The sequence below is a fragment of the Agelaius phoeniceus genome, chromosome Z (genome assembly GCF_051311805.1).
Source record: "Agelaius phoeniceus isolate bAgePho1 chromosome Z, bAgePho1.hap1, whole genome shotgun sequence".
Classification (NCBI taxonomy): Eukaryota; Metazoa; Chordata; class Aves; order Passeriformes; family Icteridae; genus Agelaius; species Agelaius phoeniceus.
In genome coordinates this window covers 79,882,346-79,904,206 of record NC_135303.1, presented here as the reverse complement: position 1 = coordinate 79,904,206, position 21,861 = coordinate 79,882,346, and the positions used below count along the sequence as shown (strand labels likewise).

The following is a 21,861-nucleotide window of genomic DNA, read 5'->3' as shown; positions in this document are numbered from 1 at the left end:
GAGTTTATCCAACATGTACCTATTAAAGATCCTCTGTCTCCTGCTTAAGGCAAACACATTGGTTAAGGAAGTGATTTGATTTACTGTTTAGTTTCTTATACGTGTCTTGACATGTTGAAGGAAATCCTGATAGCATGGGATACTTCCTGGGCAATGAAGGGACCAAACTGTGTGTAGCAGAGTTGTAGAGGGAAGTGTTCTTGGCTTTGTGAGTTGGCTTTGAGGGTTTGTGAGGAAGGTTATTATTGGATTTATGGCTAATACAGTCTCTAAATATTGCCAGTGCAGTATCTAAATAACAACTTTATAATCTATTGCAATGAATTATAGTATCTAAGGAGTTATAAGAAGGTTCAGCTAGAATATAAAAGTTTACAGTCTTTGGCCTTGCAGACTTCACAACTACAAAGCAACAAAGCACCTATGGAGATGCTCTAGGATCTTTTCTCCATATTTGGTTGAATCTTAATCACTTTTACTCAGATCCAAAAGGGAGTGTTCAGTCTTTGGGCTGGATGGACCTTGCAGGCATCCCTGGCAGGAGGAGGCTTCCACCCAGAAGCTGCCTACAGCCTTGGGAGGCCAGTTTGCCCAGTTGTCCCAGTCTCCAGCAGCATTCCATAACTTTTACTGGCTGTTGTGCTCCAAAGTAAATGCAAACATGTCAGCTCTCCCATTTCTTGAATGCATTGACTGTGCAATCATACTGACAGTTCCTCCTGCAATACCCACCTGGTGTTCCTATGTTCCACATTGAGCATCAGGGAAAAGGAAAAAAGAGTGGGAGGGACAGGGAGGATGGGCCTGGGGGGAAGGGAGGTGTGATGTGTGCATGCAAAGTCCCAGCTATCTTAAGTTGCTGTCATACTGATCAAAGTCAAGGTAGGTGAGGTTCCTGGGAGTTTGACATAATGGCAAAACTGTGTCAAATGGTTGTACCAAAACACCTTGTTGGTCCTGTAAGTGTGAAGAAGGGCTTTTGAGCTGTGGATTGTGACTTCACTGTTAATTTTGTGTTTTCATTGCCCAAGAGGAGCAGTATGTACTCCAAAATCCTGACTGCATGTGGTGCAGCAGAGGGAACATGGTGCTGTTGTGGGGAATATAATGTCACGTTTCAATTGTCCTCTCTTCTCAGAGCAGTTGTCATTTTTTTTCTTCTGTGACATCTGCACGCTTTCACCAGGACAATGTGTATGTAGATCATGTCTGCACATCTCTTTTTCTCTGAGTCCTGAAGCAGTTAAGTCTCTTGGCTGGCTGGTGAGGAAAGGAACAGAGATACATATTGTAAAATACAGATGGAATTTTCTGTGTCACCAGTGAGGCCTCTGTCTCCCATGTCAGGCCCTCTTGTTTATTGTATTACTCTTCTATCTTAGGGAAGAAGGGTGAGCCTAGTATTAATACATAGAGGACCATTACTGGATATCACTGATTGGGGATCTTTCTACTTTTTAAAACAAAGGTGTTATGTATTTCTGCTTCCTATTGTTTTGTGAAAGATTAATTTGCTAAAGAGATCTCTGTCATTGCCTGCACACTGTCTGATGTGATCTGTATTTTTCTTACCTTTTCAAAAGAAACAGCTGAGAACAGCTGAAGAAAAAATGATCCTCACATTTCCTAAGTTACCAACATTTTTCCTATTTTGAAATTAAAACAGTTAGTAGTAGTAGTAGTATACTTAAATGTATTTTTATTGTCTTAGTCCCGTCTCTGTCTGTGGTAGGCCTACATGCAGAAGCTAATCATATTATACTGTATACTATACTGATTCTGTATCTTGTGCAGACACAGCAGAAATTATTTGCACTTTATTTCTGGGGTAACCATCAGAATGTGATGGCTGATGTCATTCAGTGTAATTTTTCTTGGTCACTGAAATAAGCAAGGTGACAGAAACGCAGAAGTTCACCATAAACTCAGAACTTTGCAGATTTTGAGGCTGACTTGAGTTTTGAATGTCACCTCTGCAGTTTTCATATTCACTCCGGGGACTATCTTTATATGTGGTGCAGTGGTGCAGTGCAAAGTTCGGTGGAAGCAATCAGATAGCCTCTCTAGGCATAATTATTTTTCCCAAGCCTAACTGCATTCCCTGTTTTAACATTACTTTTAGCCCAGCTATGAAAGGAAGGTGATGAAAGTCACAGGAGAACTCCTGCTCAGAGACTTCCAAGTCAGCTTTGAGCACCATGGGAAAACTTGTTAACACTTGCCTGGCTATACTCAGCTGGATTGCGAGCTGAAGAAGAATTTGTCTGTAAAGATGCAAATAAGCTTCTAAGCTTGAAGTGCTGAGCTCAGCTTTCCTGAGTTTAATCCAGCTGTGACCAGCATTAAACACTAATGAACATCTGCCAAGGAAGGGCTTTTTAATGGAAATAGTGTCATTCTTTTGGTAGAGTCTTTACTGCAGTGTTTTAGAAAACGAATCCATGTTTTTCACAGTTTGCAAAGTTCAACTATAATGGTTGATGTAAACCTTTCCAACTGTTCAGGATCATTCTGGCCTCAAAATCAATGACAGAGAACAAACATGATGGGCTTTTATTGACAAATTTACTTTTTAGACATGTCAGTAAGTGCAAGTAGGTCTAAAATGTTGCAACATTTTAAATAGACTGTATGCTTACTTTTGCCATTTAATCTTTTTCCTCAGTTTTGAGCTTTTTCAGATCTAACATTTGCTGTAACTGCTGCCTTTCTGTTGAGTTTCTTGAATGTCAACTTTCCACAGAAATATTTTGCTCTTACTTTATAAGTTTTCATTAAAAATTAATTTTGTAGCTACTCAGAGTAGCAAAAATCAAATATTTTGGAAGAAGCAGTGCTTGTTTTAAATTAAGGGGGTTTTGTCAGTTATTCAGAGCTTGTGAATGAGCCTAGGCTGGTTTTTAAAGCAAATGCCAATTTGTGCAACCCCTTCTGACTTTTTGGAAAACCAGAATAAATATACACTTATGGCTGTAATACAGACTGATTAGTGTCACTTATTTCAGTTTAATAGTAACATTTGTGCGTTGCGTTTTTGTTCTCAGGCTTCCGTTTAAGTTTCTTACTATAACATGCATTTTATTAGCTGCTTCCAGGTAGGTGTCATAGGATTTATTCAATACTTGGGTTCTTGTCTTCTTTCTGCACGCTTTTCCTTTTTTTTCTTCTGTCTTTTTTCATCTACTTTTTGTGGGCTGCTTTTAGCTCAGCATAATAACATATGCAGTAACTGAAAGTACAGGAATATTTAAATGTTGTATGAGGGGTTGAGCAGTGTAAGTCTCAAGGTAAGGATTCTGCAACTGTCTCGTGACAAACTCCGTTGAAACATGTACCATAATGTATAATCCATCTCACCTTTCCAAAATTGCACTGGCTCTGCAGGACCATCAAGACTTAGCAATTATTTAAATAAACTGAGACAGTGTGATTTGCTCTATAATCGAGAATTGTACCTAAGTAAAGGGTAGCATTTCACAATGTCACTCTTGTTGCTATAACAGAAGCAGCTATTTGTGCAGCAAAAATATGGGAATAATTACAAAGACTTTCTGATCCCAATTTGAATTGCATGCAAGAAAAGTATTCAACTTTGGGATATAATTTAGTCATCAGTTAGTCATAAACATTCATTTTTCCCTCTTCAGATACTGCTTTACCATTGAAATCTGATCAAACATACAGTTTGTCTTTTAACTCAACTGATTTTGTTTTATATAAGTACACTACTGAAAATGAACCAAAGCTGGTTAGTTTTCCTTCACATATCAATATTGCACATTATTTGCTTTAAAATTGGCTTTTGCATTTACTTTTTGGCCTGATATTTTCTGATTCTAGTCCTATCATTTAGTCTCTGTTTCCTTAAACTATATCAGTATACCCTTGGACATTTCTTAAGTTGAAAAACTTAGTAAAATACAATCCATAACATATCAAATTTAGAAGACCTGTAAGACAGCATATTGCATTGGTAAAGTAAAATCACAAATAGAAAAATCTCACCATTTCTTTATATTACTGTTGAGAGTGTCTCGGACTTCTGTGAACAATAAAAAACATGTACAGTTGATATTTGTCCAGAGGCATTGGGATCTAACAGTTTCTACCCTAGGAAGATCCACTCTTGGTATGATGCTGAAAAGCTGGATCTCAAAAATGCAGGGAAATTCAAACATCCTTCAGAAATGGTCTACTAAGAACAAACATATGCTTATTGATGATTACTAATATTCACTGTATTTGGGCCTGCCAGGACTAGTGCAAAAGACCTGTGGTAACCTCTGTAAAACAACCTTGAAGATATGTTCTGAGGCAATTTCTTGGAAAAAATTTAAATATTCTGAACAAAACTGGTAAACCACATGGGATGTGAAACAAGGCTGCAAACATTAACTGCAGTGGGAAATTAAGGAGTAGCTTTCTTCCCAAAACTAAACTGGATTTTGTTTTTTTTCTGTCTTAGACTTGTGTAATTCCATTTTACCTGCTGATATTGATTCATGCAGCAGTACAACCAGCACTAAATAGAGAGGAGTTTTTCACTGACACAGAACAATTTCCTGAAGTAAAACTTCAAATTATCACTCAGGGAGGGTCTCACATGACTCATCCTCACAGTTTTTTGTATTCATTGTTTTAAAGACAAGTCAAACCCTCTTGAACTCATCATGTTTTTTTCTTCACCTGTAAATGGAGTGAATTAATCCCTTAATCTCATGTCCCTCAATGTGCCAAAAATGTAGTTTTAGTCAATTTATATAATTACAGCTTGCAGTTTTTTATGAGGAGATGGTGTGATTATAACATTATTGTTTGTACCTGTCTGAGTAGCAAACTCTTACTGTGCAGGGGTAGATGGAATCATCACAGTTCTGAGACTGTATCAGGAAAATCTGGCTAAGTGCACACAAGTGGTCTGTGACTTGTTTTAAGATCAATTTGCTCTTACTAAGGCGCTGGAGCAAAATCACAACTTCTGGCTCTAATGGTGCGTTTGTTGACATTTACAAAGTAGCAGAGGATACTGAAAGAAAACTCAAGAGAGCGTGGAAAGGTGGGCAGGAAGGGAGGTGACGCATCGCGTGTTTACTGTAGGAGACAAGTTCTGCAGTACCTGCCTTCAGGGTTTCCAAAATTACAGGGTCTCTAGAGCAGGCAAGTGTATCTCGTAATACCCAGCGCCAATGAATAGCACATACATCAGTGACTAACCACCTGCATCTGGAAAACTGATACAAATGGAGCTTTCTAACTGGCTGGCACTTAGTGTGTTCTTTCATGTGTGTCTGACACATTGAAGCAAATTGTTGATGGCAGGATTTTCTGAGTAACCATTTGGGATTTAGGAAGTATTCTTCCTTCCAACCATCTGAGCTCAGTTGAAGCAAACCTCTCTGCTGCTCCTGTTTCTTCCCTGCAAAAAGCAGTAATTTTGGGGAGATGATGTATAATTGTTTAATGATAACTTGAATGAGGGCAATTGCAAAAGTCTTCATGTATTGTGTGTAAAATGTTCATAACCTCCCGACTTTAACTGCATATTGGAGAGCTCCTAGAGGAGAAGGAAGTGTGTTACTATAAACAGTATGTAAGACTGTTTCCTGACTGACCTCTATTTCTTTGATTGTTTTAAAGGCTCATTAGATCTTCCCTTATTGATAGTGCCTATTAATCTTTTGTTAATCTAAATAAAGCATGAAAACTTTATCTGTATTCCTTTTGCATGAATGGGACTCAGGGGAATGGAATCCTCCTTGGCATAGTATTGTTAAAAGTCTATGCTTTTATCAGAAATGAAGTCTTCTTAGGCATGCTAAAGACTACAGTAATTCAAAAGACCTAGGTTGGTCTTCAGTTAACTTGAATGTTTGGGCTTGGTTTCTTTCCTGTCAGGAAATGTCTGTATTTTCAAATTTAAAAAATCTCATCTTCCCTCTAAACACCTCCTGTAGTCATTTGAAAAGATGGAAGATGGAAAACAAGCCTGATGGGAAAGTCTCATTCTTTAATAGCCACCAAACTTCAAGAATATCTCAGGAGCCTTTATTTAAAGTACTGTAAAATACTTCAAGTATTCTGTCTGTGAGCCTTCCCTATGTAAGCTCTGAAGCTGAGGGCTGACAGCACTGGATTCTGAGAAAGACAAAACAGGTGCCAGAGAAAGTCAAGTTCAGCAGAGGATACATAATGTAAATAAATAATTTTTGGCAGTCTGTCAAAAAAAAAAAATCCTCTATAAATCTGTCCAGTGTGATTTTGAAAATGACTGTTTTGTCCAAATCTCCTCTGCAGTAGTAAAATAAGGATTAGTCTGGAGGCTTACTTCTGGCCACCCAGTGCCATAGAGATGATCAGAAGATCTTTTAGGTTCAGAGCCAGATGACAGAAATAAAAGCTGAAGGAAGATATGTATTATTCCCTTAAGCCCAACTCACTTCTTAGTCATGAACATCCCCCATTTGTAAGTTCTCTGGTGTTTTGTTCCTCCTAGTGCTGAATTGCCAGTACTTCTGGGGATGGGGGATGTGTTTTTCCACTGTTGACTTAATTCCATCAGTCTAACATCATTGACATGAGCTCTTCTCTTGTTTAGTATTTACATCATCCTGAATTTCAGATAAAGTCAAGATGCATCCAGCTCAGCAACTTTCCCATTTTGGGAAGAACTTCGAATACTCCCTGTTTGTAATTTACAGCTGTGTCACATACATTTCCTTTCATGTGCAGGAATCCAGCTGGGATCCAAAGCACATGTGTCAAGTCATGGCTGTGAGAACTGCTTGGTACTCTGATTTCTTGGTTGGGGTTTTTTAAAAAAAAAAGTTGTTTGTAAATTAGCAGGACTTCTAAATTATCTATCACAATATTGGCTTCATTTCTGACCATTAGGAGGTGAAGATTGTTGCTTTATAAATATGATTAAAAGGACAGTCATAGTAGGACTACTAGAACTTTGCTTAAGAGGAGACAGAACTGTTGTCACAGTGTTTTTCCTTTTGAAACCTACTAAAAAAAACTTTCTTACAAAAGCAAAAGCCCTGCAAAACTGCAAAGACTCATGTACTTGTTAGGTTTGAAGGTAAAAGGAGAAAATAATTATTTTATTCTTCTTGGGTTTGATTTTTAAATTTCACTTTGAAGCTCGAAACTCATAGTTCATGATTCACTGCAATAATAAAGCTCTGAATTATGGAATGAATAAACATTCTCGTCACAGTAATAAAACAGACACTTAAAAAAGCACAAGAGAAATATGGCACAATAGAATATTCTAAAATACTCAATACAGTTTTCTTTGGGATCCAAAAGAAAATGTTAGGGTCTAGAGCTGCAAAAAGAGTGAAAATACCATATAAATCCCTGTATACTTCACAGTCTGTCTAAAGATGAAATTGGGGGTTGTCATGATGAAGAATTGTGAAGAATCACTACACTTGCAGTCTTCAAAAAGTTTTCAATCATCACTGCCACGGAAATCCTTGGACTCCTTTGAGAACTCAGCTTCTGTTGAGTGCCTGTGGCCCTGCTTGCCAAGGATGTTTTTTGTAGTAGCACTTCTCAGGGAATGGCTCAGTAATGGAGTTATGGAATTTCACGCCAGGTGAAGGTAACAAATGACCCTCCTAGTAATAGCCTCCATATCTTTTTTATCTCCATAGCTTTTAAATTGCTATATGGTGACTGTAACAGGGAACTTCCCTCTGGACTAAGGAACAAATTGTTGCTGCCTTTTTGGAATGCCCTTCAAAGATATTCAGATAATTATTCTCTGGATAGATCTGGATTTTTTGCTTCGCTTGAATAAAAGCCAAATTTTACTGCTTCAAATGGAGATGGTTTAAAATCTCTGTAGAATACAAGGTAGGATTTTCCTGCCATGTATGAAAGAGACACTGCAAATATACCAGATGGCCATTGTTTTGAAGAATGGTTAAAATCTGCAGAAGTCAGAAATAACTTGAAAGTTTAACAGTGGAAAGTACAAGAATTTAGAGATTAACTCTGATCTCCCAAAAGCAGTGTGAATTAAAAGGACTGAATGTCAAGAACAAGGCCAGATTGGGGGCCATATTTCTGTGAGTTACTTCATTCAAGTGTAACAAGGGTGTGGATAGGAAATAAACAAGAAATATCAGGACACATTTCTGCATAACCAGCACTGTTTTGGTGATGTTTCGGACACAGTGTCATTGTCATCTTACCCATGGAGTTTGGGATATAATATCACTGTTAGTGCTTGGCTGCATCTTGGCGGTGAATGAAACTGGCAAACTCACAGTCCTGCTTTCATGGAGCACTGATTGTATTAGACCTGATGTCTGACACTTAGATTTGTGAGGAAGACCTCAGTCTTTCTGTTGTGCAGAACTGCATTATTCTGCAGCAGTTCTTAAACAGGTTTGCTGTGTCAGTGCTTGCTTGTCTCTTTTCACACTGCCCTTGCAACCACCTGCTTTCTCCTCCAGTCTGTTGCCTTAGTATCTCTCTTGGGTGATCCTAGGTGCATGCAGTTTCTGCTTTACCTTATCAGGGTATGCATGTGCCAGACCCAAAGTTGTTGTCTTCACTGTTTGAACTGAGTAACAGTGACTGCAGGCTTACATCAGCTCATGTGTTTCATTTGTAGTTTTTCAATGTTATGCTTGTTCTGCCTTACCTCAAGTCTTTTGCTGCCCTTACTTACCTTCCTGTCATAACCAGTTATGCTTTCTTGTGCTTTTCTTTCCAAACATGTGATTTTCTCATTCTTCTTTTCACCTGTGTCTTTGTTCTCCTTTTTTTCTCCCTGTTTTGGCTCCATTTGTCTACTCCCACTGCTCTACTTCCCACTACTCTACTTCCTTTTTTAAAACAGTTTCTGTATTGTTCTCAGGCTGGCACTTGTGCTGTTTGCTTTCCTAACACCACTGCACAGTCATTTGCTGCTGCCAGGTTTTGCAAGGTGTGCCCCACAGTACCCTGCCCACCATGGGCTCCATGCCCCAGCCACCTCCACCAGGCTCTGGGGCTCAAGGCTTGGTCCCCCCTTATCCCCTGGTCAGACCAAGACCTGGCTACCCTTACCCAATGCCAGTAGCCACTGCAGTGCAGTCAAACTGCCCCATCTGCACAGTTTCTTGTTTATAGGAAGGGAGCTAATGTTAAAACAAGGGAAGTAAGTTGCAACATTTAGGCAGGAGCATTAAGATGTGCCCTAGAGTGACTTTTCATTGTTTTGTCAAGTTGCAGTCCTTACACCTGACAATCTTACTCCCCATGTCCTCTGAGTACTCTCTTAGAGTTTGGGAAGGTGTTAGGTCCTGGATTGGGAATCCAAGTTGAACTTAGCTTCTCTTTCTGAAAAGCTTGTCTTTCTGGTGCTGGTTCTGAGCACCAATCTCAGCAAGGATAACCCCTCATTGCTGCATGGTGGGGAGCAATGCATTTGGTCTTAGACAGCTGTTGACTTTGAAGTGGGCTTCAGAATAGAAATTGCTAGTACATATGCAGGAGAAAGGAGGATATTGAAAATTTGTATCAGTACTGAAAAATTTGTTTGCACTGAGAAGGGCATGGAGGACCTTTTGTGGTGTTTGCTAATTGCACATTCTGTTTGACCACAGGACCTCATTTGTGCTTCCATATTTCCTTACTTAATCTTCCACATAATGCTAGTCAATACTGAACATCTCCAGCAATGGCTGTAACAGATAAAAGCATTACACTTTTTTTTTTGTACATAATTTCTTGAAAGGGTCATTTCAATTTCAGTTACAACTACGTAAGCAATTAAGAGAGAATTGAAAATGGGTTTGTTACATTAACTGCCTTTCATTTACAATTACCATGATCTTTGGCTTTGCTTCTCTTTATTTGTCATATATGAAGGCAAGCCAGTAGACAGTGATTACCTGAAACAGAAATCCCTTGATTCCACCACTGCACGTGGGAGGGCATGATTTGCAAAGCACATACCAAGTACCATGGGACATGGCACATGTGCACATCCTCTCTCCTCCCTGTACTTTCTCATGGGCAATGGTACTAATGCTGTGTGATTGTTTTTTCCCTCAGTCCTGAGCTTTATTTACTTCGTTTGTGTGTACTACCCTTACATGTGTGAGCCACATTGATTTCTGTTCTGTGGATGCTTAATAGCATAGAAAGTGTGGGAAACCAACACAGCTGTTAGACTTCTATGCTATGGAATAAGCTCAGTTTCTCCTGGCTTTTGTGCTTTTAACCACATCAGACTCACTAGACTAAAGATAGAAGAAGTTTTTTTCTGAAAGATCAGCCAGCATAGTTATCTGCTTTGCAGGGATGCCTACATAATGTATTTTGAGGTAGCAGTCACCAAATTAATGTCCAATGCAGATGTAAACATCCCACTTTCATTCTTCTAAGAAAAACACCTGTATTTATCATGAACTATCAAAATATTTAGACTTACTTCATGGGCATAGTATTCTCTTACACAGCATTTCCATTTTGTCTTCACTGTGATGCAGTATATCAGAGTTACTAAGCTTTGCTTTCTTTCTGTCAAGTATTTTGTACAAAAGGATTGGATTTATTACTGATATTAAAAAAAAAATTATTCTTTTCTACAAAAAAATGTTCCAGAACTTGTTGGTCCTTTATGGGTCCTTTTTACATAGGGCAAAAACTGGGTCAGATTAGTAAGCAGCCTGCTGAAGAGGTGACCTGGTTGTTGTCTCCCTGTACTGCATCTCCTGCTCTCTATATAGGATGTGTGACAATTTATTAGTACTAGATTGTACCTATTCAACATATCATCCACTGACACCAAATGTGGTTCATTTTACTGCCTAATTTAAACAAATTAGAATTTCCTGGTAGCACAGAAATCAACTGGCTCTTATTAATTAAATGACCCAACCTTTGATGAGCCTGGTGGATTCAGGAGCAGGAGCTAATTGACAGAGCATTTACTGCCAATGTACAAATTTGAGCTACAGGAAATGGCACTCCAGCTCTTCATAGCTGTTTTCAGTGTTAACTGTAATGAATTCCCCTCATCGTATTGCCATTTCCACCTTTCTGTATTGCGCTCTAGCAGTGACACATTGTATGTGCTTTGAGAATGGATTATATTAAGAGATGTGCTGTTGCATAAGGTTTTTGTTATCAATGATTTGCATATTGGGGCATGTTATTCTTCTGTGAGTTTAACTTTGCTGTAGGTTTGACTGGTACAGGAAGTTCTGATAACGGATAAGTCTACTTGGAGCTTCTAAAATTCACAACTAGAAACACCTCATTTTGTTCAGCAAAAGTGCAGCCCCTTTTATCATTTTGTGTTTTGTTATCTTGATTTTTATCAGTCATATGCTTATTATTATTTCACCTACCAAAGTCCTACACCAATAAGTGGGATATTTCTGTACAATTTGTGTACTCCTCCACTGTTGTCCCTGCAGAAGTGCTAGAGGTCTGGTGGCAGTAGGACTTTCTCCAAGATGATGATAAACTGTTTTGCTACACCCTGGTTACATATGTCAGTTCTTTAGTCTTCCACACTTCCAGCTCCTTTTAAAGTTATATTTTATTAGAGGGACTTTTAGGGAAGGGTGGGAAGGGAAAGAAAAGGAAAATATAAAAGTAAATTCAGTCTCTAAAAGAATTAGCCTTCTGACACTTTTTTTCCCATGTTTTTTTCCTGTTGAAATGGCATATTTGGTCAAGCCATTATCTTGAGTAAAGCAAGTGGTTTTATTAATGACAGTTTGACTGGAACTTACTGGTTTAGATAGGAAATGAGCAAGTGTACATCCATGCTTTGTTTTGCTCTTCTTTGTTTTTCTCTTCTAGTCTATTTAAAATCTTGGTTTGACAGCCTTTACTTTCAGTGCCCTGCTGTCTTTATGCCTAAATGCATTCAGCTGAGCTATTGCTTACAGTTATCACATTCTGGGACAGTTTGTTCAGATGGAGCTCACAGAGGGTGCACAGTGCTGATAATTGACTTGTGTGGGAAACAAGGAATTCATGAGCTCTACCCCAGGAATGCCAAGCCTTACACAAGTTAATATGCTAAAGTTTTCTTCAGTCAGTCACGAAATCTGCGGCTGGAAACTTGACACAGAAACTGGAAATGTTTATCATAAGATAGTATTTCTTTCAAATAGTCATAAAATAAAAATATATGTATTCATATAAACTGGTTAACCAGGACTACTGAATCCCAAACAAAAATACTGCCTGTTCAAAAATTCTTGGGACTGTTGATGGAACATCTATGAGAGAAAGAATTAATGGTCCTGTCATGATGAAGTGGAAAAGAGAGACTTGGGGATACATTCTTCTGAAGTTAGGATGTAAGAGACCAAGTCTTAATCTGTGTTCTGTATTGCTAATCCTCTCCATTGTAAATGATGCCATTCTGGTTGTGCTATGATCTGTTTTCCTAAAAGAGTTTGTACATCTGAAAGTGTGCATAAAGCTGGTAAATTCCAGATAATTGATTAGTAAGACATGGTAGAGCTTATATCTAAGATTCTGCTGGACCTCTCAAGATCTAAGTGAAGTTTGATTCAATTCAGTTCATTTCATCATGTGAAAAAATGACGGTGTGACTTTATTTACCCCTACAGATGAGAACATAGTCTGCATGGTCTGTAAATATTATATGTTCTAGCTATAAATACAGATATAAATACATCAACAGAAATACTCTAATTTAGTAGAGTTTTCCAATATATCATTTTCTCAAATTCTTAATGTGTTGCAGTAAAAATAGCTATATTTGCATGTAGCTGAGGATAGAAACAGGAAAAGCCATAGCATGTACTTCCTTGCACACTATCTGTTTATAGAAGAAGGGAGAGACATGTGTCTTCTTGATTATAGGTATTATGTAATTTTATTCATGTCTTTGAAGTAAAAGCAGAAAATATAATTCATTTTTCTTGTTCTGTTTTTAAACATTTTTTTCCTTTGTTTTGCTTTTATAAAGTAATTTGATTTTCAATTAAATAAGAAAATTCAAATTTGAAAGCTGGGACACTCGCACTTTTAAAAGTTATAAATACAACTCTGTTCTTGAATCTTTTATCCTGTTTTGTTTTGGATTTATGTTACAACGATTTGCAGTTTCGTGATCATGTGCTGTTTCTAACAAAGACATCTACAGCATGGAAATTGTTTGACAAATGATGTAAAACTATGTAAAAGCTCAAGTCAACATCAATCCCAGAAGCATTTTGAAGTTTTGCCAAAGCTGTCAAACACTAAATATCACACTAAAAAAAATCAGACACAATAGTAAAAATGTTCTGTTTCAATATTTTCTGGAAAAAGAACAGTACCATTTTTTTTTCCTTTGCAGCAACAGTTCATTTCAATATTTGTTTCAGTTTTAAACTGAAACTTATTTAAAGTTGAGTGAAATAGAACATGCTGGCTAAGAAAAAAAGACCGTTTTTTAAATCTTTCCAATCAAAGTTCAGTTATTTTAGGGTGGCAAGATGAATTCTCAATGCTTTGGGGAGGCAGGAAAGGGAAGGGGAGGGCAGAGAGGTTTAATCTAACCAGCTTGTGAAATCTATTTACAGACATGTTCTCAGGCCTTGTTCATTGTCCACAGTGTAAAATCAGACAATTTTATGGGATGAGCAAAACAGAAATTCATAATACTCATGTATTAGCTAGTGCCTGATATGGATGCTTGGTGGTGTGTAATATAAAGTACACAATTTAAACCATTGAGCCTGAGGAATACAGAATACAGAAATACATGCTCAGGCATGGAGTGGCTGTGTCTGTCTGAGCCATAAATAAAGGAGTCAGCGTTCATGAAGGCCACAATATCCTCTTGTGTAGCAGAAAGTGCCTAGTGCTTGTGGATGACTGTATCTGACTTTGAAGGTAAATGTCTTGTATCAAGTATTATCCCAGAATCACAGAATAGTTTGGGCTGGAAGACGCCTGTAAAGATCCTCTAGCCCAGCCCACCTGCAATCACCCAGGCTGTCTTCAACTAGACCAGGATGCTCAGAGTCCTGTCTAACCTAGTCTTGGATGTTTCCTGGGTGGGGCACCCACCACTTCTCTGGGCAATCTGTTCCAGTGTTTCACCACCCTGACATTAACATATTTCTTCCTTATTATCTTGTCTGAAATTCTGATATTCACAGCTGCCAAAACCTTCGCAAAGAACTTTGCATGCAGGGTCGAGGAGCACCATGTTATTCTCTTTTCAGTGATCATTTCACCACTCATAAATACCTGACTAACATCTACATCTTAAATGCTTAAATGCATTTTGGAGAAATTTTCTTAAATAAATGATCATATTCCCAGATGGTCTGTGAAGAGAGGTAGACAATTCCATGTACTTTCTCTGAAAGCTTTTCAGGCCAAATAGGGAACACTGGCAATTAGAACCTTCAAAATCAGGGAAAAGTTAAGGCTTGGCTTTGGAAGCAGTGAATCATACCTGCAACTTTTGCATTTATACTTCTCACAACAGTTGATGTGGCTGACTTATTGCAGCAGTCATTTTATGAGCTTTCATTGTTTCGGTTTTGACAAAGAATAGAAATGGGCATGTGGCAGAACATGCCCATGCTTAGAAGTCCCCTTATCTCCCTCAGAACAGGGTTATATCCACACAGCATTGTGCACACAAATCTGAGCTCAGCTCAAGGTAGCTTCCGTCATGAGCAGGCATCATGAAATGCATCAGCTGGGTATGTGCTAAGCTGTGGTGAGTCTGTGTAAGCTCTGCAGTACCACACCTTCTTCAAAGCAAATGAAGTGCTAATTCAGGTGGATCTGTACTGAACTAACCAAACTGGGGACAGCCAGCTAGTCCAAAGGCAATGAGTCCACTGTGCTCAGCCTTGGTGTGACCTCCCTGTGTGCCGTATTGGGCCCTGCAGTTTAAAGAAGATTTGAATGTCCTTGTTTCCATCCTGAGGAGGGAAACAAAGCTGGTAAGAGGGGTAGTGACAGGACATGTGGGAATGTTTCAAAACTACACCTGAGGGATTTGGACTGGACATTAGGACAAGCTTCTTTAAGTGGTCAAACTCTGGAACAGGCGTCCTAGAGAGGTGGTTGATGCCCCAGGTCTGCCAGTGTTTAAGAGGCATTTGGACAGTGCCCTTAATAACAGGCTTTAACCTTAGGTTAGCCCTAAAGTGGTTAGGCAGTTGGACTGGATGATTGTTTTAGGTCCCTTCCATCTGAAACAGACTTTTCCGTTCAGTTACAGCTGTAGGGCTGGCAAATCCCTATGCCTAGTGTCAAGCTGTGATTATATTCACTTCTACGCAGTACAAAAGAGAGCTCGATGCATCTTTCGAATTTATGGCTTCTATGTCCCTCTACATGTATGCATGTAAGAATTTAAATCTTGTCTCATTGTACATAAGGGATTGGAAGAAAAGTTAATTATTCATTAAAGGTGCTGTTTCATTTTAACAGCAGGTTATCCGGGGTTTGGATTTGTTTAATGTGTATCCTTCTGTCCCCTGCTTTTTTTTTCTGACAGACCTCTTGCAGTGGCCACAAATCAGAAAATGCAGATCACCTGAAATGGAGACATTTTCATGTTTTTGGACTGCTGGAAATCTTTATAACCTCACTGTTCCAAGAATACTACAGCTGTTGTACAAGAAGAGGTAATAAAAGCTGAAAAAGGAAAAGAGAAAAGTAATTTTTTTGGCATGCTTGTTAGGTTGCTACTGTTAATTTTTTGCTGTGATATAAGCCATACTGTTTTTAAGGGTATAAACCCATGTTTTAAGTACATTTTTTCCAATGTTAGATTTTATTGGTAGTTATTGGGCAATTTGCAGCAACAAGCATTATGTGACAGATAATTAAACACCATTCTTACTAAATTTAGGTCCAGGTTGCAGAATCCAAAACTGAACACTATATAGCTTGGGTAAGGATTTTTTAATAGGCAACTGCAGTTTATTCTTTATCCATCTAACCTGCAACACTGAGATTCCTTATATGTGTGCACAAATGTGGAGGTTGGATACAGGCCCTTTCAAATTTTTATTAAAGTTTTATGAAGTCCCCGTTGATCAATTGGTGTGATAAAATCTGAATGTACAGGTCAGGGAAAAAGACTGCTCTGATACTGGGATAATGTTCCATTGAGTCCTGTTCAATTATGATTCAGCTCCACTTTAAGCTTTTTTAAATTTCAGGTTGCTACAATGATTAGGCTGAAAAAGGACATAGACATTACCAGTAATGGCTATTAAGGAAATAGGCCTTTTGTTCACAGGAATAGGAGGATGTGCATTTCTGTTCCCTCTAATGAACAGGGTTTTGATCTTTTTGATCTACAGATGCTTTTTGATGATGGTTATGATACATTTGCATATCAGACTTAAGCCTAATAGCAAGGTTGGCTTTCTTAGTTACTCTGAGACATCTCAGAAATCATAGGAACATAGAATAACAGAATCATAAAATGCTTTGGGTTAGAAGGCACCTTAAAGTTTAGCTATTTTCCAGGCCACTAAGTACCTGAGTACCTAAACCAGTTATGCAGGTTTCTTCAACAGTGGTTTCATTGTAAATCACCCTCAATACTGACATGTTTTTATCCCTTTCATAAATTTTACAACTTATCAGTACTGTGTCTAGTAACATCTGTAATTTGTACTTTGTAAGGTCTGTAAATCTCTCTCTCATGAATATTGCATTTTTGTTGTCATTCTAGTAATGAGGAAGACTGGAAAGAATGCCCTGATTATATCACTTCAGGACAAAATAGCTGTTACTTCAATGCATCCTACACCTCTGTGTGGACACCATATTGTGTTCAACTTGCCAGTAAAAATGAAGTATATGACAAAAAATGTTTCAGTGTTGATGAAATAGGTATGCTTCCATTATGTATCTTACCTCTATAAGCTTTTGTATTACTTAGGCTGTATTTAAATATTGCCTCTCAGAAAAGTCAGTACCTAAAATATATGATCCATGGGAAGGGATTTGATTTTGTAACACTGTAATGTAATCCACACCAGAAAATACTGCCTAGATTGGAAGAAAGCTTAAAGGATAAAAGCAAATATGTGATTTCTTTTTCTAAATCCCAGTGGTCTCTCAAATGTGTGCATGCTCAAATGAGCTTGTCTTTGCTTTCACTTTGAGTCCTTTCTAATGGATACTACATCTCCTTGTAGAGCAAAGTTGGCATTAAAACCTTGATCCTGCAAAACTCTGGAAGCCAAACACTATTTTTTCCTGAATCAACTGTAATCTAAAGGATCAGGATGTCTTGTATTTCTAAGCTAGGATTTACATTTATGGCAGTATGAATCTTGACTGCCTGGGACTTTACAGATGTTATTGCTTGCTCAGAGTGGTAGTGTACCACCATTAACTGCATATCCAGATAATTTATTCCTACAGGTAATTAGAATACCCAATGCTCTCTTTTATTCAGCTGAGCATTCATTCTTAATCTTCTTTATTGGTTGGTTGGGTGAGATTTATGCAGAACCTATCTACTGCCAACTGGCAGAGTGCCTTCTTGTTATGGTTAATATAATACTTTTTAAGTCCTGAAATAATTTATCAGTATGTAGTAAGAATGGTCATTTCACATTGAAAACTGGCTGTTTTATTCCAAATACTCTGTTTAAACAGTACTGCCTGATCCCCCTGTCCACCTTAACTGGACTCTGCTAAATACTAGCCAAACTGGGATCCATGGGGATATCCAGGTAAGATGGGATCCACCACCAACAGCAGATGTTCGGAAGGGATGGATTACTCTGGAATATGAATTGCAGTACAAAGAAGTTAATGAGACAAAATGGAAGGAGGTATGAAACAAATATTTATTATACATTAGTCATAGTGCAGTGCAGGCTTGTTCTATCCCTAACACTCTTGTACCACTTTGAAAAACCTGTTTGTATTTGCTAATTAGACAATGCCTTGTATCTTAAATTATATACCTGCATTTTTTCTGACATTTTCTAGCAAATACTGTAACTTTATATGTCAAGATAGTTGACAGGCAGGGTAATGAAAACCCAGAAACACCTGTGTTAGATTAGTAAGTATAGGAAGAGTCAGATATATGCAAGTGTTTTCAAGGATAAAATATTTGTCTATTCTTTTCTTAAGCTTCAAATATTTAAACAGTGCATGATGTTTCAGTAGTCTGAACAAGAATATCACCATGTCATTCCAGATTCTTCAGAGTGCCTGTAAATTTTAATACTTATAATTTAGATGATGGATGGATGGGAGGGAAGGAAGGAAGGAAGGAAGGAAGGAAGGAAGGAAGGAAGGAAGGAAGGAAGGAAGGAAGGAAGGAAGGAAGGAAGGAAGGAAGGAAGGAAGGAAGGAAGGAACTTTGAGTTACAATTTAAAATTTGATACAATAAGCAAATAAAAATAATGCAACATAGGTAAGACTTACAGATTTCATACCAGACATCAAGGGGAAGTTTTGGGATAGTCTGTGAAAATATAAAATAATATATTACAAATATTTTAAGTTTACTTTTTGAAAATCACTTAACTTCTCATGTAGTTAGTTTTTCTGTTACAGATAAGATATTGTGCCCATCTTACCTGAATGCATAGGCTAAATTCCAGCGTGTCATGGCATATTTGCATATGGAGAGCTCTTATTCAATTCAGTAAGAACATCATGTCAGAGGAGAATCCTTTCTTTGCTTTCTTATTAATATGAACTGATTTAATTGGCAGAAAAAAAACCCCAGATAATACTGTTACAAATTTGTCATTAACTACAAAAGGAAAATTCAAACAATTTGAACCTAGCCAGATTTACCAGTTGAAATGTAGTCAAACTGGTTTGCTTGCCTTCACCTGTGAAAGACCTTGGCTTACTCCTCACTTCTGGTCCTTCTCAGTGTTAGCATTTTCTCTTTAACCTAGTGTTTATTAACAAGTCTACAGCCAAACAGGCCTATAATGTCTGTAAAAATTTTTCCTAATAATTCTCTGTCTTTCTATCTATACTGGTTTAAAATATTAGCCTCTTAATATATATATACTTAATATTTTAGCCTCTATTTTAAAGCCAGTTAAATGTGTTAAGTTTAGGCAGTGAATCAATAATCTTTAGGAAGCTGAAAATCTGCAAATGTTCAAAAGCAGAATACAGGTATGTCTCTAAAAATGCACATTTTAATGGTTTTTTTAGTATGAGTTTTGATATCAGTCATATAAATGCCCTAATTAAGCTTTGTTCTTGCTCCAGTACTGTCAATAATCCCAGAATGCTTTGAGAATAGTTCTTCTCAGGAGAGCAAAGATTTGAAGATCAGTGTTCTTTCTGAACACAGATAAGGAATTCCTGATTGTGATACTTGCCTCAAGAGACAAAGTATTATAGATTATTTTGGACTTAACCTGTGTATAGTGGAAGGTTTTGTAAGCCTTTCATTTTAGGAATATAAACATGGCATAATTCACTGAGACACTATGAGAGCACAAAAGACAAATTTCTGAACAAAATCCTGGTCTGGCCTAGGACAAGAGCAAATTCTGAATGACAGCATTGAAGCAATGCTACAATTTCACTCTTTGGATTCCTTGCTACAAATGCCTTCTCTAATGAGTGTTGAAGCACATTAAGACATAAATATCTGCTTATACATGGTCAAGTTATACATGTCTACTTATTACTGTTTTTTTACACAAAGGATAATCCTTGACTGCTTAAATATACCATAATGCTTTGTACATATAAGTAATAAAAAAATTAATTTATAGTACTTATTATTGTACTAAGTCCCTCCTTACTGAGATTTGTTTGTAATTTTTCTATATCTTTGGGGATGATTCATTGCTTTTTCATGCATAGCCTTTATTATTTTCTCAATGTATTTACTACTTGAAAATAAATAATTTCTAAATTGAAAGAAAATTAAACATTAATTAGTAAGTGTTAAAACAGGAAAATATGGTGATAAGAGGACCAAAATTATTTTCTGAGAAACGTTCTAAATGAATAAAATTCACCCTGACATAATGGGTGTTCATGAGACCTTTTATGATGTCTCTCTCATATGGCTTTTACTTGAATTAATCTATGACAAATGCTGTTTGTTCATCTATTCACTTCTTGCTGAACTTTTCCCACTCCATCCAGGAGCCTTTCATAAAGGCTCTGATGTATTCTTCTTGGCTTTTTCCAAGTAACACCATTATTTGGGATGGATGTAAACTTATCTGTAAAACTTCAGTGAACTATTTCTTTGTGGCTTAATACCATGAAATAGGTATATATTAAATACCCTTCCCAATGGTTTCCAAATGGATATTCTTCACATATTAAAAACATGGGTGATGTACAGCAATGGTTCTCCACAATTCTCAACTACTAGGAGAGAAAAGCAGTCTGTCTCCTCCAAAATCTGACTGGTTGATTGTAAGAACATTGGAGTCAGGAGTCACCAGGGATCAGACAACTCCAGAGACCATACCTACCAACAAATATTGTCTCAAGTTGAGGTTATGCAGCTATGGAGATTATAGGACTGTGTTGTTGAAGCTTCCTTCAAATTCCCAAAGGCTGCTGTTTTCCAGATATTTTAAGTTTTAGCCATGATGCTTTTTTTCTGGTATCATACTTGATTCTAAAGTAAAAGTAGAATATAATATCTGCCAAATGGATTTCTATTTTGAGCACATTTTCTTTATTTTGTATACTATTGTAGGGTTATTGGAATGAAAATGCATATAGAGGTATAATAGAAAAAGGCAGAAATTTTACTTATTAAGACCTCTAATGTGATTTCCTAAACATTTTCATATTTAGCAGTATCTAAGTATGTTTCAGCTAATATAGAAGTTTCAAAGACCACAATCTGATGCCAGCTGTCACACAGTCTCCATTATCACATTTTGTATATAGCTGAAGATTTTGGAGGCCTATACATTGTTCTCCAAATAAAAACATTTATAACACGCAATATGTTTGGTTATAACCATTAAATTCATAGTGGAGATTGCAGTAGTTTTAGAACTCCCGTGTTATTTTAACAGCATTTTTGGCATTCTGCAATCAGTAATGTTGTGTTATAACAGTAAAAAGTATTTACAACCTGAAAGATCAGTGAAAGATGTTCACACCACCTACTTATGGTGTGTAACTGGGGGAAGCTGCCTTTCTTCCTTGACTGTATCTACAGAGCTTGGATTCTCTGCTTTTGGTCCCCTGAATCACAGAAATGCCTGATGACTACTAAGTTGACAGTAAATGGTGTTAATGTTCTCTGAACTCTTCTTGTGCTATCCTCAAAATGCCCAGTAGCAAAAATGCCTTCAGAAATCAAGCAGCAGTGTAAAATTTACAGTACAATTCAAACAAATAAATCACAGTTCTGTCTTTACAGTTAAAACCCAGGCTCTCAACAATGGTTCCACTGTACTCTCTGAAGACAGCAAGAGATTATGAGATACGAATCCGATCAAGACAACGAACTTCTGAAAAATTCGGGGAGTTCAGTGAAATCCTCTATGTGTCATTTTCTCAAATAGGCATTGGATGTGATCATTGTACAGAAGGTAAATGAGCAAAGCATTTTTATAGCTTTAACTCTTGTCTTTTCAATGATGGAGGATGGTTTCAACCATGTTTAATGATTGAATACAGAGGTATTCCAGCCTACTACATGAGAATCATTTGGGGAGATTGAGAATGTTCAAGTTCCTTATACAAGTTCAAGTTCAGAAGTAAATTCAGCAAGACTGTTTCACAGATCATCAGAGATCAAAAATACAAATAGCTTTAAGAATCAGAAGTAACTGCTATTGCACATCTCATGGAGTCTAAACCAGAATTAAATCTCGTACTTCATCATCTAAAATGAGCACCTCAGTTGGGAAGAGAAG

The 21,861-nt window shown here is 37.4% G+C and overlaps 1 protein-coding gene across 2 annotated transcripts in view; it reads left to right on the top strand.

The window, feature by feature from the left end:
• GHR (growth hormone receptor) overlaps positions 1–21,861 on the top strand; it is a 118,689-nt gene that overhangs the window by 88,684 nt on the left and 8,144 nt on the right. For both annotated transcript variants that reach the window (XM_054652223.2, XM_077171769.1), the window contains 4 exons: positions 15,503–15,632; positions 16,694–16,854; positions 17,629–17,807; positions 21,363–21,534. In XM_054652223.2, the coding sequence (XP_054508198.2) occupies positions 15,503–15,632; positions 16,694–16,854; positions 17,629–17,807; positions 21,363–21,534 (642 nt within the window). The remainder of the gene's footprint in view (positions 1–15,502; positions 15,633–16,693; positions 16,855–17,628; positions 17,808–21,362; positions 21,535–21,861) is intronic.